The sequence below is a fragment of the Mustela lutreola genome, chromosome X (assembly GCF_030435805.1).
Source record: "Mustela lutreola isolate mMusLut2 chromosome X, mMusLut2.pri, whole genome shotgun sequence".
NCBI classification, from domain to species: Eukaryota; Metazoa; Chordata; class Mammalia; order Carnivora; family Mustelidae; genus Mustela; species Mustela lutreola.
The window spans coordinates 78318516-78332550 of NC_081308.1; the positions used below are offsets into that span (position 1 = coordinate 78318516).

A 14035-nucleotide genomic window follows, 5' to 3' on the forward strand; every position below is an offset into this window, starting at 1 on the left:
ATTGAGAGTATCCTATGGTTCTTGTTCTTTCCTTTATTGATCTGTTGTATCACATTGACTGATTTGCGGATGTTGAACCTACCTTGCAGCCCTGGAACAAATCCCACTTGGTCATGGTGAATAATCCTAATAATGTACTGTTGAATCCTATTGGCTAGTATTTTGTTGTGTATTTTCGCATCTGTGTTCATCAAGGATATTGGTCTATAGCTGTCTTTTTTGTTGGGATCCTTGTCTGGTTTTGGTATCAAGGTGATGCTGGCCTCATAAAATGAGTTTGGAAGTTTTCCTTCCATTTCTATTTTTTGGAACAGTTTCAGGAGAATAGGAATTAGTTCTTCTTTAAATGTTTGGTAGAATTCCCCCGGGAAGCCGTCTGGCCCTGGGCTTTTGTTTGTTTGGAGATTTTTAATGATTTTCAATCTCCTTACTGGTTATGGGTCTGTTCAGGCTTTCTATTTCTTCCTGGTTCAGTTGTGGTAGTTTATATGTTTCTAGGAATGCATCCATTTCTTCCAGATTGTCAAATTTATTGGCGTAGAGTTGCTCATAGTATGTTCTTATAATAGTTTGTATTTCTTTGGTGTTAGTTGTGATCTCTCCTCTTTCATTCATGATTTTATTTATTTGGGTCCTTTCTATTTTCTTTTTGATAAGTCGGGCCAGGGGTTTATCAATTTTATTAATTCTTTCAAAGAACCAGCTCCTAGTTTCGTTGACTTGTTCTATTGTTTTTTTGGTTTCTATTTCATTGATTTCTGCTCTGATCTTTATGATTTCTCTTCTCCTGCTGGGCTTAGGGTTTCTTTCTTGTTCTTTCTCCAGCTCCTTTAGGTGTAGGGTTAGGTTGTGTACCTGAGACCTTTCTTGTTTCTTGAGAAAGGCTTGTACCGCTATATATTTTCCTCTCAGGACTGCCTTTGTTGTGACCCACAGATTTTGAACCGTTGTATTTTCATTATCATTTTGTTTCCCTGATTTTTTTCAATTCTTCTTAATTTCCCGGTTGACCCATTCATTCTTTAGAAGGATGCTGTTTAGTCTCCATGTATTTGGGTTCTTTTCAAACTCCCTTTTGTGGTTGACTTCTAGCTTTAGAGCATTGTGGTCTGAAAATATGCACGGAATGATCCCAATCTTTTGATACCGGTTGAGTCCTGATTTAGGACCGAGGATGTGATCTATTCTGGAGAATGTTCCATGTGCACTAGAGAAGAATGTGTATTCTGTTGCTTTGGGATGAAATGTTCTGAATATATCTGTGATGTCCATCTGGTCCAGTGTGTCGTTTAAGGCCTTTATTTCCTTGCTGATCTTTTGCTTGGATGATCTGTCCACTTCAGTGAGGGGAGTGTTAAAGTCCCCTACTATTATTATATTATTGTTTATGTGTTTCTTTGATTTTGTTATTAATTGGTTTATATAGTTGGCTGCTCCCATGTTGGGGGCATAGATATTTAAAATTGTTAAATCTTCTTGTTGGTCAGACCCTTTGAGTATGATATAATGTCCTTCTCATCTCTTATTATAGTCTTTGGCTTAAAATCTAATTGATCTGATAAAAGGATTGCCACTCCTGCTTTCTTCTGATGTCCTTTAGCATGGTAAATTCTTTTCCACCCCCTCACTTTAAATCTGGAGGTGTCTTCGGGCTTAAAATGAGTTTCTTGGAGGCAACATATAGATGGGTTTTGTTTTTTTATCCATTCTGATACCCTGTGTCTTTTAATTGGGGCATTTAGCCCATTAACATTTAGGGTAACTATTGAGAGATATGAAATTAGTGCCATTGTATTGCCTGTAAGGTGACTGTTACTGTATATGGTCTCTGTTCCTTTCTGATCTACCACTTGGAGGCTCTCTCTTTGCTTAGAGGACCCCTTTCAAGATTTCCTGTAGAGCCGGTTTGGTGTTTGCAAATTCTTTCAGTTTTTGTTTGTCCTGGAAGCTTTTAATCTCTCCTTCTATTTTCAATGATAGCCTAGCTGGATATAGTATTCTTGGCTGCATGTTTTTCTCGTTTAGTGCTCCGAAAATATCATGCCAGCTCTTTCTGGCCTGCCAGGTCTCTGTGGATAAGTCTGCTGCCAATCTAATATTTTTACCATTGTATGTTACAGACTTCTTTTCCTGGGCTGCTTTCAGGATTTTCTCTTTGTCACTGAGACTTGTAAATTTTACTATTAGGTGACGGGTTGTGAGCCTATTTTTATTGAATTTGAGGGGCGTTCTCTGAACCTCCTGAATTTTGATGCTCGTTCCCTTTGCCATATTGGGGAAATTCTCCCCAATAATTCTCTCCAGTATACCTTTGCTCCCCTCTCTCTTTCTTCTTCTTCTGGAATCCCAATTATTCTAATGTTGTTTCGTCTTATGGTGTCACTTATCTCTCGAATTCTCCCCTCGTGGTCCAGTAGCTGTTTGTCCCTCTTTTGCTCAGCTTCTTTATTCTCTGTCATTTGGTCTTCTATATCACTAATTCTTTCTTCTGCCTCATTTATCCTAGCAGTGAGAGCCTCCATTTTTTATTGCACCTCATTAATAGCTTTTTTGATTTCAGCTTGGTTAAATTTTAGTTCTTTTATTTCTCCAGAAAGGGCTTTTATATCTCTTGAGAGGTTTTCTCTAATATCTTCCATGCCTTTTTCGAGCCCGGCTAGAACCTTGAGAATTGTCATTTTGAACTCTAGATCTGACATATTACCAATATCTGTATTGATTAGGTCCCTAGCCTTCGGTACTGCCTCTTGTTCTTTTTTTTGCATTGAATTTTTCCATCTTGTCATTTTGTCCAGATAAGAGTATATAGAAGGAGCAAGTAAAATACTAAAAGGGTGGCAACAACCCCAGGAAAATATGCTTTAACCAAATTAGAAGAGATTCAAAATCGTGAGGGGGGGAAAGGGGATAAAAAGGTTCAAAAAGGAAGGAAGAAAAGAAAAAAAAAAGAAAAAAGAATGAAAAAGAAAACAAATAAGAAAAATATAAAAAAGAAAAAAATATATATATATATTAGATAAACTAGTTAAACATGTTAAAAAAGAAAAAGGTAAAAGTTAAAAAAAATTTTACCCAAAGGCGAGAAAAAAAAAAACAATAAATGAAAAAGAAAAAAATTAAATTAACTGCAAGACTAAAAAAAAATCACAGGGAAAAAGCCATGAGTTCCGTGCTTTGCTTTCTCCTCGTCTGGAATTCTGCTGCTCTCCTTGGTATTGAAACCGCACTCCTTCGTAGGTGAACTTGGTCTCGGCTGGATTTCTTGTTGATCTTCTTTCAGAAAGTGGTTGTTTTTCTGTTTCCAGAATTGCTCTTCTTCTTCTCTTCGATCTGCCGATGGATTTTCAGGTGTTTGCAATCTTTAGATAATCTATCTAGCTGATCTCTGGCTCTTTTATATATTTTATCAATGGTGACCACTTTTACAAATACTGAGTCTTTTAATTAGTTATGTTGTATAATTTACTTTTATCTTAATGAAAAATGCATATTATTTAAGAGCAAATTTTGCTAATATTTTACTTTAATGATTTTAAAAGTGTGCATTTAGTTAGCACACATTTTTTTTCTTCTTCTCCTTTTTTAATATTTTATTTATTTATTAGACAGAGAGAGATCACAAGTAGGCAGAGAGGCAAGCAGAGAGAGAAGAAGGGAAGCAGGCTCCCCGCCAAGCAGAGAGCCGGATGTTGGGCTTGATCCCAGGACCCCGAGATCATGACCTGAGTGGAAGGCAGAGGCTTAACCCACTGAGTCACCCAGGCGCCCCTAGTTAATATACATTTAGTGCTTGTTTGGCTTTAATAATTTCTTCTTCATCTTCCTCTCTCTCTCTCTTCTTTGACAGTTTTCTGTGGCTTGATACAGAGAACCATCACAATTGTGCCTGGAATGGACTTGTTGTCTGGGACGTATATATTTGCAGTTCTTTTAGCATGTGTCGTATTTCAGTCTGGCGCCCAGGAGAAAAACTACACTGTCCGAGAAGAAATACCAGAAAACGTTCTGATAGGCGACTTGCTGAAAGACCTCAACTTGTCACTGGTTCCAGACAAGACCTTAACATCCCCTATGCAGTTTAAGCTAGTGTACAAGACTGGTGATGCACCTCTGATTCGAATTGAAGAAGGTACTGGTGAGATCTTTACTGCTGGAACTCGCATTGATCGTGAGAAATTGTGTTCTGGTATTGTGGTGGAAACCCGTTGCTTTTATGAAGTGGAAGTTGCCGTTTTGCCAGATGAAATATTTAGACTGGTTAAGATACGTTTTCTGATAGAAGACATAAATGATAATGCACCATTATTCCCAGCAACAGTTATCAACATATCAATTCCAGAGAACTCGGCTATAAACTCTCGATATGCTCTCCCGGCAGCCATTGATCCTGACATAGGAATAAATGGAGTTCAAAACTACCAGTTAATTAAGGTACGTATTAAAAACACTTTGTTCAAGATAATTCATTTTTAAAAAACCAAAAAAAAAATAAAAAAAGGATCTTTGCATACTTCAAATTTTAAGCAAGCCATCACCCTATTTTTTTTATGTTTAAGCATAATGGGGCAGGCTCATCAATGCATTTTTTGTGATTTATGAAGCTTATGAATTTTTATTTTATTTATATTTATTTTCAAGAATTTGCTTATGTTTCCCTTAACAATCTATTATAGGGGTCAGATAAGGAGCTCAGCCCTGCTACTTACAATAAATAACCCACCCAATAACTCACTTTTAATTTTTCTAGTCATGACTCTACCACAAGGTGGGCATAAACAAACAAATTTAAACATTAAGAATGAATACACAAATTTATCAGATTTACTCAGTGATCATTATAGATAGGAAGTTTTCTCTTGCCGTTTGAAAAAAAGTACCAAAGAAATTTGAGTGGTGAATACAACTTTTTTATTACTAATGTTTCTTCACATATATAGAATAATTAATATTTTTCATAGTAATTTCAATTCAAGGAAATATCTTTAAGCATCTCTTGAGTCACTAGAATGAGATTTAATTTTAGTCAATGTGCTATTAATGTTATATATTTTCATTTTGTTCTAATTCTTTGAAGACACAGAACACCAATTTGCTATAAAGGGTATGTAAGACCTTTAGCCAAAAAAATTCAGTTTATCTGAAGAATGTGTTTTGGTCTGATTTGGGTCTTGGGATAGAGATGGCAGAAGGAAGAATAGGTGGAATAATTTTATTTGAAATGTGTGCAGAGGCATCTTGTTTATCAAGTGAATGGATAATTCCTTTTAATCACCTATATAATATATAGGATAGTAGGAACTCAGATTTGGATATATGAAATCATTCCATGCACTTGAGTGACCTTGGAAAATGTGTGCATGAGCAAATATTCAGACTTAATATAGATTAGTTAAGGGTTTTTGATGTTCTATAAACATTTCCTGACTATTCACTACCAGATTATTGAAGAACCTAACAGCCAATGTTACAAAATATACTAAGAACACATACATATTTTGATGTATATAATCTGAAGGTTTTGGCCTGGAAGATGTATAATATTGGAAAACTACTCAGCTGATGTTGATATGTTGTAAAGACATATTTAGTTATAAATACATTCAGGAATAGAAGGTCATGTATTTTTTGAGCAAATTCAAGTGAAATACACACTAGTGTGTGACTATAAGAAATAAAAACAGAAAGAGAAGGGATAGACAATTTATAAATGAGGGTTTTTTAGGTAAAATCCCTACAATGGTATCTTATTTGATGAAATAGGAAAATATGCAGGATTCAGAAAGATATGGATCACAATTTTGTGCTTATTGTTGACTAGATATGTCACCTCCAGCTTAATTTTTCTGAATTTCAGTTTCTTCAACCTTAATATGAGGGTGTTGATATATATGTCACAAAGGCAGAATTAGGAGAATAAGCACCAAGTAGAAAGTAGGTAGACCTGCTGATACTATTTAGAGATGCTTCAAAACATTTAACTATTTTTTTAGATATGTGAGATTTATCACTTTAAATTGTAAATTGTATAGCAGAGTACATACTATCTCTAAAACAACACTGTACAATGTAACTTTCTGCAATGACATAAATTCTATAATCTGTGAATAACCAATATTGTAGCTATTGGCTATATGTGGTTCTTGAGTACATAAGATGGGGTTAGTGCTACCAAGTAACTAAATTTTTAATTTTATTTAATCTTAATTTTAATCACCACAAGTGGTTAGTGGCTATCGTATTAGCTAGCAGAGTCAAAACAAAGTAAAAGTTTATTTGGAATCTAAAAAATAACAGATGAAATCAAAATGGGATGTTACCAAATTTAAATCAGTATTTAAAAATAAATAAATCTGTATTTAAAAATAAGTACAGTGTCTCTACCAACCTTCTATACAAATGTATTGTTTTGAAATGCAGGTTTCTATTATTCCAAAGAAATTATTTCTAAGAATAATTTTGTCATAGCTCCCTCAGGATAGCATAACAAATTTACATTTCTGATTTGTCTTGAAATCAGCTTAAGAAATTTAAATAAAACAAATAAACCTATTGACATAATTTTAGCTGTGTTAAAATCTGCTTTCATTTTATTTTCTTTGAAATATTATCACCAAATAATATAAAGTTTACACACTCACTACAGTTTATTATGAGTCTTAGAGATAGACATGCTCTAAAATTTCATTGTTTTAGAGTGTGTGAAAAGGCAAAAGTGAGCTACATGATCTACTTAAAGTACTGAAGCATTTGTATGGCTCCATGGATAAATAACTGTCCTGTTTGTTAAAAATAATGAGTATGTAATCAAAAAAAAAAAAACAAAAACAAAAAAAAAAAAAAAAAATGAGTATGGTTCTTTCCACAGTTTGGCGACTGTGGCCATTGCTGCTATAAACATTGGGGTACAGATGGCCCTTCTTTTCACGACATCTGTATCTTTGGGGTAAATACCCAGTAGTGCAATGGCAGGGTCATAGGGAAGTTCTATTTTTAATTTCTTGAGGAATCTCCACACTGTTCTCCAAAGAGGCTGCACCAACTTGCATTCTCACCAACAGTGTAAGAGGGTTCCCCTTTCTCCACATCCCCTCCAACACACGTTGTTTCCTGTCTTGCTAATTTTGCCCATTCTAACTGGTGTAAGGTGATATCTCAATGTAGTTTTAATTTGAATCTCCGTGATGGCTAGTGATGATGAACATTTTTTTATGTGTCTGATAGCCATTTGTATGTCTTCATTGGAGAAGTGTCTGTGGAAAGAACCAAGATGCCCTTCAATGGATGAATGGATAAGGAAGATGTGGTCCATATACACTATGGAGTAGTATGCCTCCATCAGAAAGGACGAATACCCAACTTTTGTAGCAACATGGACGGGACTGGAAGAGATTATGCTGAGTGAAATAAGTCAAGCAGAGAGAGTCAATTATCATACAGTTTCACTTATTTGTGGAGCATAACAAATAGCATGGAGGACATGGGGAGAAAGGAGAAGGGAGTTGGGGTAAATTGGAAGGGGAGGTGAATCATGAGAGACTATGGTCTCTGAAAAACAATCTGAGGGTTTTGAAGGGGTCGGGGGTGGGAGGTCAGGTTACCAGGTGGTGGGTATTATAGAGGGCACAGATTGCATGGAGCACTGGGTGTGGTGCAAAAATAATGAATACTGTTATGCTGAATAAAAAAGAAATATAATGAGTATGACAAGAAATAGTGAATATGGAACATAAAACATAGCCTCAGGCATGCAGAGGGCTATGACAGGGATGACATTAACTGAGTATACTTTGATTTACAGAAAGGTCTTGTCATGAAAGTGGTATCTATGCTGAAAGGATGGGAAAATTAAGTTATAAAAGAAAAGAAACCTGTTATGATTTATCCATAAATTTCAATGAATGTTACAAGTAGGCCAATCATAATAATAACCTCTGTCCTGTAGAATAGGATGAAAATTAATTAATATTAATTTGTTCTATTTTGTTGAATAGAAACGACTAGCAAAATCACAGTTTATTCTAACTAGGGAGATATAAAATGTATCTGTAAAATTCAGATAGCAAAGGAAAAGAAGAAGAAAGGGGAGATATAGGGACAAATTTTAGGGAAAAATAGGTCAATTTACACAAGAAGGGGTCTTGTGACTGACAATTCTATATTAGTTAACTAAAAATAAAGGCAGTGGTGGAAAAGATGTATTAAATATATCAAAAATGTGTATAATTGGGGGTGCCTGGGTGGCTCAGTGGGTTAAGCCTCTGCTTTTGGATCAGGTCATGGGTCCTGGGATTAAGTCCCACATCAGGCTCTCAACTCACCAGGGAGCCTGCTTCCCCCTCTCTCTGCCTGTTGCTCTCCCTCCTTGTGATCTGTCAAATAAATAAACAAAATATTTAAAAAATGTATATGATATTAGGTAACATAAAACTTAGAATATTTATCTTCAAAATTTAACATATAAATATTTTAACTTAATTTTGCTTTTTAGTGATATTACATATGCTTTGTCATAAACAAGGGAAGCATTACTATTCCATATTTTGAATAGTTTGAAAATGCATTTCAGAGTAATAATTTATTTTGCTTATGATCATAAGACTAGTAGGCAATAAAGTTAAGGACCAGAATAAGGTCTTTTGACTCTTAGATTTAATTGACAAATAGATAGGTAACCTTGAGGATGGGGATCACAAGTTCATGATAAGAGGAAGGAAGAAGGAAAAGAGACAACGAAGAAAAAGGAGAAAGTGAGAAATGAAAGGATGAAGTGATTACTGATTGATTCTGCTTAGGACAAAGAAAATTATGTTAAAACTTATCTATGTGACTTTGGCAAGGTTAATTTTAAGAGATTAGGATTTTTTTTTTTTGAGAGAGAGAAAGAGAGCACCAGTGCACAAACAGGTGGAGGGAGGGGAAGGGGCAGAAGGAGAGGGAGGGAGAATCTTAAGCAGGCTCCATGCTGGGCATGGAGTCCACATGGGGCTTCATCTCATGACCCTGAGATCACAATCTGAGCATAGTTTAAGAGTTAAATGTTTAACCAACTAAGCCACCCAGGTGCCCCAAGATTAGGATACTTTCTTATCACCCTCGACCTGCAAGGACGACAATACGCCCCAGTTTGGATGGATGCATCTTCTCTCTCTTTATTTCTGCAAGTCTACACACTTATATACGCTTACATGACCAATCAGTGAGCAGGGTACAGGAGGGAGTGAATCAGGCTGTGCACCTAAACGAACAACTTGGCTAGCAACCAATGCTGTTTACTTCCTCTTTGGGCGTTCCGCTTAGTCTCACGAGGCAATCCTAACCTGGCAACTAGCCAGGCGCCATCTTTTAATGCCGGAGGCCGCCCTGGCCAGGGTCCTGCCTCCAACATCTCCCCCTTTTTTCTTTTATGGCAGGGATCATGCCTGTCTTAGGTTGTCAGTGGCGGGGAATATCCTTACCCGTCATCAGATAGCAGATATCAATGATCTGCGTCCTGTCTTAGGTTGGTATATATCTCCCACCAATCTTACCCGTTGTTGACTACCAATCCAGCATACTTAGCCACACTTGGGGGGATGTCACAGCCTCAATGGCTCTCAAGGCCTGCACCATGGCTTGCTGTTGCCTATGTTGCTGTTGCCTCCAAATTTGCAGTTTCCTTACTAGCAGAATCAAGCCCACTATGAGGATTATCATCAGACCAATTATGCTAGCCCATTGTTTTGTAAAGGTTAACACATCTTGCAATGTTTTGATTATCTCTGGGAGGGTTGCAAGCTCAACTCTGGTGTTATTTATCCTTGTTATTCCTAGTACCAGGTGCTGAGTATAGTTTTGGAATTCTGCGGACTAATTCCCCCGCAAGTATTGGGAGAGCTGTCGGGAGACATTCTGTAAGTCACTCATATTAGTATAGGCTATGGGAGTTACACAAATTGCCGGGAAGGGTACTATACATCCCAGTCCCAATAGGGCCCCCCATATGTCCACTTGTTCTTGAACCAAATCCACTCTCTGGTTGACTATTAGGATTCCTGCTTGCAGATGTGCATTGATCTGAGTCTGTGTTTGAAGGGCAGCCGCCGTTCCTTCTGCAAGGTGTTTACAGCTTCCGCAGTGGGTATAGTTGCAGCAAGCGAGACTGCTGCTGCCGTGGCAGCTGCTGTAGATATAGCCAATGATGTCACAACGGCAGCTGTGATGCCAAAATCTCTCTTCTTTCTGGATAGCACCACCGGTAACTTGTCCTCTGGAATGGAAACTGGGATAGGAACATGGGCAGGGATACGCATAATCACAGCCAGCTTGAAGGCCGTGACATTCCAGCACTGGGAAAGATAGCAATTCTTAGTGCAATTCAACGTATCATTCAGCTCGCTAGCATTTGTTACGAGGAAAAGGAATGGGGGCCAGACGCATATGGGAGTGGGCTGATAAGTAATATTATTGGGACAAGACACATTAACTGTTGTCTCAAAGATACTAGAGTCATTTTGTTTATAAGAACAGTTGAGGAATTTGCCACCATTTAACATGGATACTGCTGAGATATCAGTACATGCTCCTAGCAAGTTACAGACCTGCCATGCATCAAAGGGAGAGGAGGGAATATGAGAGAAGAGTCAGTCACTGGTAAAGGATATAGCCATGCTGCTCACAGCTCTCTGGCTTGAGTCTGCCGCAGGAGGTGTAGCATCCCGAGTTATCATCAGCATCTTCAGCATCATGACTGGTGTTTGGAGGCAAGGCTGCACGCACCAGCCTCTCTGGGATCCAAATTGGAGCCTCCTTTTCCTGTGGAAAAACACATACAGACCCCCTACTCCATACTAACACTGGATCTGGTCCATTCCACTTTCCTGTGAGGATGTCCTTCCAAAGTACTAAAGGCTTAAAGGAAGCAGCAGCATCACTTGCATGTCTGTCTGCAGCTGATTTACCTGTTTTGTCCAACATTAAAAATTTCAAAATAAAGAGAATGGTGTTGAGCTTATCTTTAGGGGACCTGAAGGTGTCCCCTATTCCCCCTTTTTGTTTATAAAGCACATTTTTAATTGTAAGATGCGCGCGCTCCACAACACCCTGTCCTTGTGGGTTATAGGGTATTCCATGTATCAAGTAAATGTCAAGTTGTTGTAGGAAGGCTTTAAAGGGTTGTGAGGTGTAGCCTGGACCATTATCTGTCTTTAATTGGCGTGGCTTTCCCCATGCCGCGAAAGCCTGTAGGCAATCGGCGATAACATCTCTGGATTTTTCCCCCGTATGCACTGAGGTGAAAATTATTCCAAAGCAGGTATCTACAGAGACATGAACATATCTTAACTTTCCAAATTCTGAAACATGTGTGACATCCATATGCCATATATGATTAGGTAACAAACCCTTAGGATTAACCCCCAAGGACGGTGCAGGTAGTAAGATCACGCAATTTCTGCAGGAGACTACTATGTCCCGTGCCTGTGCTTTTGTTATGTTAAATTTGAGGCGAAGAGTTAAAGCATTCACATGGAACAGCTTATGATAATGTCTCGCCTGTTGCACCAGGTCCTCAATGGCAAAGACAAATTCTCCTCTGGTTAAGGAGTCTGCTAACCGATTACCTTTTGTCAGGGGGCCTGGTAAGGTTATATGAGCTCATATGTGGCCAATATAAAATGGAGACTTTCTGTCCCAAACTAATGTTTGGATTTCTTGTAATGCCTCAGAGATAGTAGACCTGGCATTAATAGAACCCACACTTTCAATGATAGAGACAGCTTGCACCACATATCTACTATCTGATAAAAGGTTGAAGGGTTCTTAATGAAAACATTTGAAATGCTTTTATCACTGTGAGCAGCTCGGTTTCTTGGGGAGGAGCTTTGAAATAGGAAGGTCCAACTCTCTTTGGTAACTATAGCTCCTACAGGTGTCCTGGCTTCTTGCAGTAATAGCAAACTCCAGGAGTACCCCTATGTTTCTATTGTTGAGCTCCCTGTAATCCTTGTAAACCTTGAGTGATAGCTGCAGCCATAACCTGCCCTTGAATAACACTGTCGTTGATATCCCTGCAAACTTTAATGTATGTACTCAAGTCTTTGCTTTTCCAAGGTCTGATGGCTTCTTTACACCATTTATTAGCTTGCTCATAAGCCAGCTGTTTTATCAATGGCATGGCTGTCTCTACCTCCCAAATATTCGACCAGCTGTTTGCATCAGCATCGCTACAAAATCAGCATATGCTTCATTTGGTCCTTGTATTACCTTAGACAGCTGACCCTGTAAATCCCACTGCCTTGAATTGTCTTCCATGCTTTAGTGGCCGCCGCGGCTATTTGCAGATACACCGCAGGGTTGTATTGTATTTGGGCCTGCTTTCCCATGTACGGTCCTATTCCCATTAACATCTCTAGGTCCCACTGAGGATTTCCAGCCGCTGCATTACGGCGGGCAGTGTCCTGTGAGTATTCTTGCCAGGCTGTTTTCCATACTAGATATTGCCCTCCTGACAAGGTTGCACGGGCTAGGTTACCCCAGTCTTCAGGGACTAAGTTCATTCCCGCTATGGTCTCCAACAAAGATACCGTAAAGGCTGCCTGAGGGCCATACTGCATGACTGCTTCCTTTAATTGCTTAACTAGTTTAAAATCAAGAGGCTGATGATACCGCTGGTTGTTTTGGTCCTCTAAAACCGGAAAGGCAGAGGCCAGGTCATGATCTCTCCAGCTCGAAACCCTGCCACTACCACATGTGGTGCAGCAGCTACAAGCTCCTTGGCACACCATAGGATTATACGGCGGAGGGGCACTAGGCGTCACTGGAGTTGACAGTTTCAACTGTTCAAACTTGGAGTGCATTTTACGGTCTAACTCCTCCCCTGACATTTCTTCTTCCTCTTCACTAGAACTACCCCCCTCTGAGGCACGAGAAGACCGCTCCTCTTTCACTTCCTCCAATGCCTCTGCTCCCTCTTGTAGAGCTGATTCACATTTGGGTTTAGGCCCCACCAGGCATCCCCGGACTAAGGTCCATATTGCCAGGGTCCCAGGTGGCAAAGGCATTTTATTGTCCTGTTTCTTCAAATCCTCCCCTAAGTGGTCCCATTGAGGTATGTTTAGCAAGCCTTCATCTAGGAACAATGGAGCCGCCTTTTCCACTGTATTCAAGAAGGCCCGAGCAGTTTTTGCTTTTAGTGGAGTTCCATTAGCTTTCAGCAGGTCTTCTAAAGACCCTTCCAACTGCACTTTAGATACTTCAGATCCCATTATGAACACACAGACAACAGACGCAGACGTTAAAGACTCGCCGCTAAATTCCGGCTCTAAGGCCGCCCCGCTTCTTATTGCGGACTTGTACAACATTTCCACCACTTTGATCGTGGTCCCTTCCCCGCTTACCTGCGGTTTCAATAAGAAAATCCCGGCTCTATGGCCGCCCTGCTTCTTGTTGCGGTCGTGTACAAGTTTCCCACCACCTTTGTTGTGGTTTTACCCCGCTTACCTGCGGACTTCTCCCTTGCAAGGTTTTTCTGTTTTTACTCCCCGCTTTACTGTGGAATTCCCACTTTTGAACGTGGCCTTTACTCCCCGCTTTACCGCGGAATTCCCACTTTTGAACGTGGCTAATGTCCCCGCTTACCTGAGGACCTTTACTCCCCTTTTTCCTGCGGATTACCTTGCAAGATTCCTTTATTTAGTTCCTGGGTGCCAGCGCCATTTATCGCCCTTGACCCGCAAGGACGACAATACGCCCCAGTTCGGATGCATCTTCTCTCTCTTTATTTCCGCAAGTCTACACACTTATATACGCTTACATGACCAATCAGCGAGCAGGGTACAGGAGGGAGTGAATCAGGCTGTGCACCTAAACGAACAACTTGGCTAGTAACCAATGCTGTTTACTTCCTCTTTGGGCGTTCCGCTTAGTCTCACGAGGCAATCCTAACCTGGCAACTAGCCAGGCGCCATCTTTTAATGCCGGAGGCTGCCCTGGCCAGGGGCCTGCCTCCGACACTTTCTAAAGAAATAAAAAAGATTCATTGAAAGTTTCCAATTTTGGT

General features: G+C 39.3%; 1 protein-coding gene across 2 annotated transcripts in view; it reads left to right on the top strand.

The window, feature by feature from the left end:
* Positions 1-14035, top strand: part of PCDH11X (protocadherin 11 X-linked) — a 201990-nt gene that overhangs the window by 62625 nt on the left and 125330 nt on the right. For both annotated transcript variants that reach the window (XM_059156563.1, XM_059156564.1), the window contains exon 2: positions 3848-4431. In XM_059156563.1, coding sequence (XP_059012546.1) covers positions 3892-4431 — 540 coding nt within the window. In that variant the 5' untranslated portion in view covers positions 3848-3891. The remainder of the gene's footprint in view (positions 1-3847; positions 4432-14035) is intronic.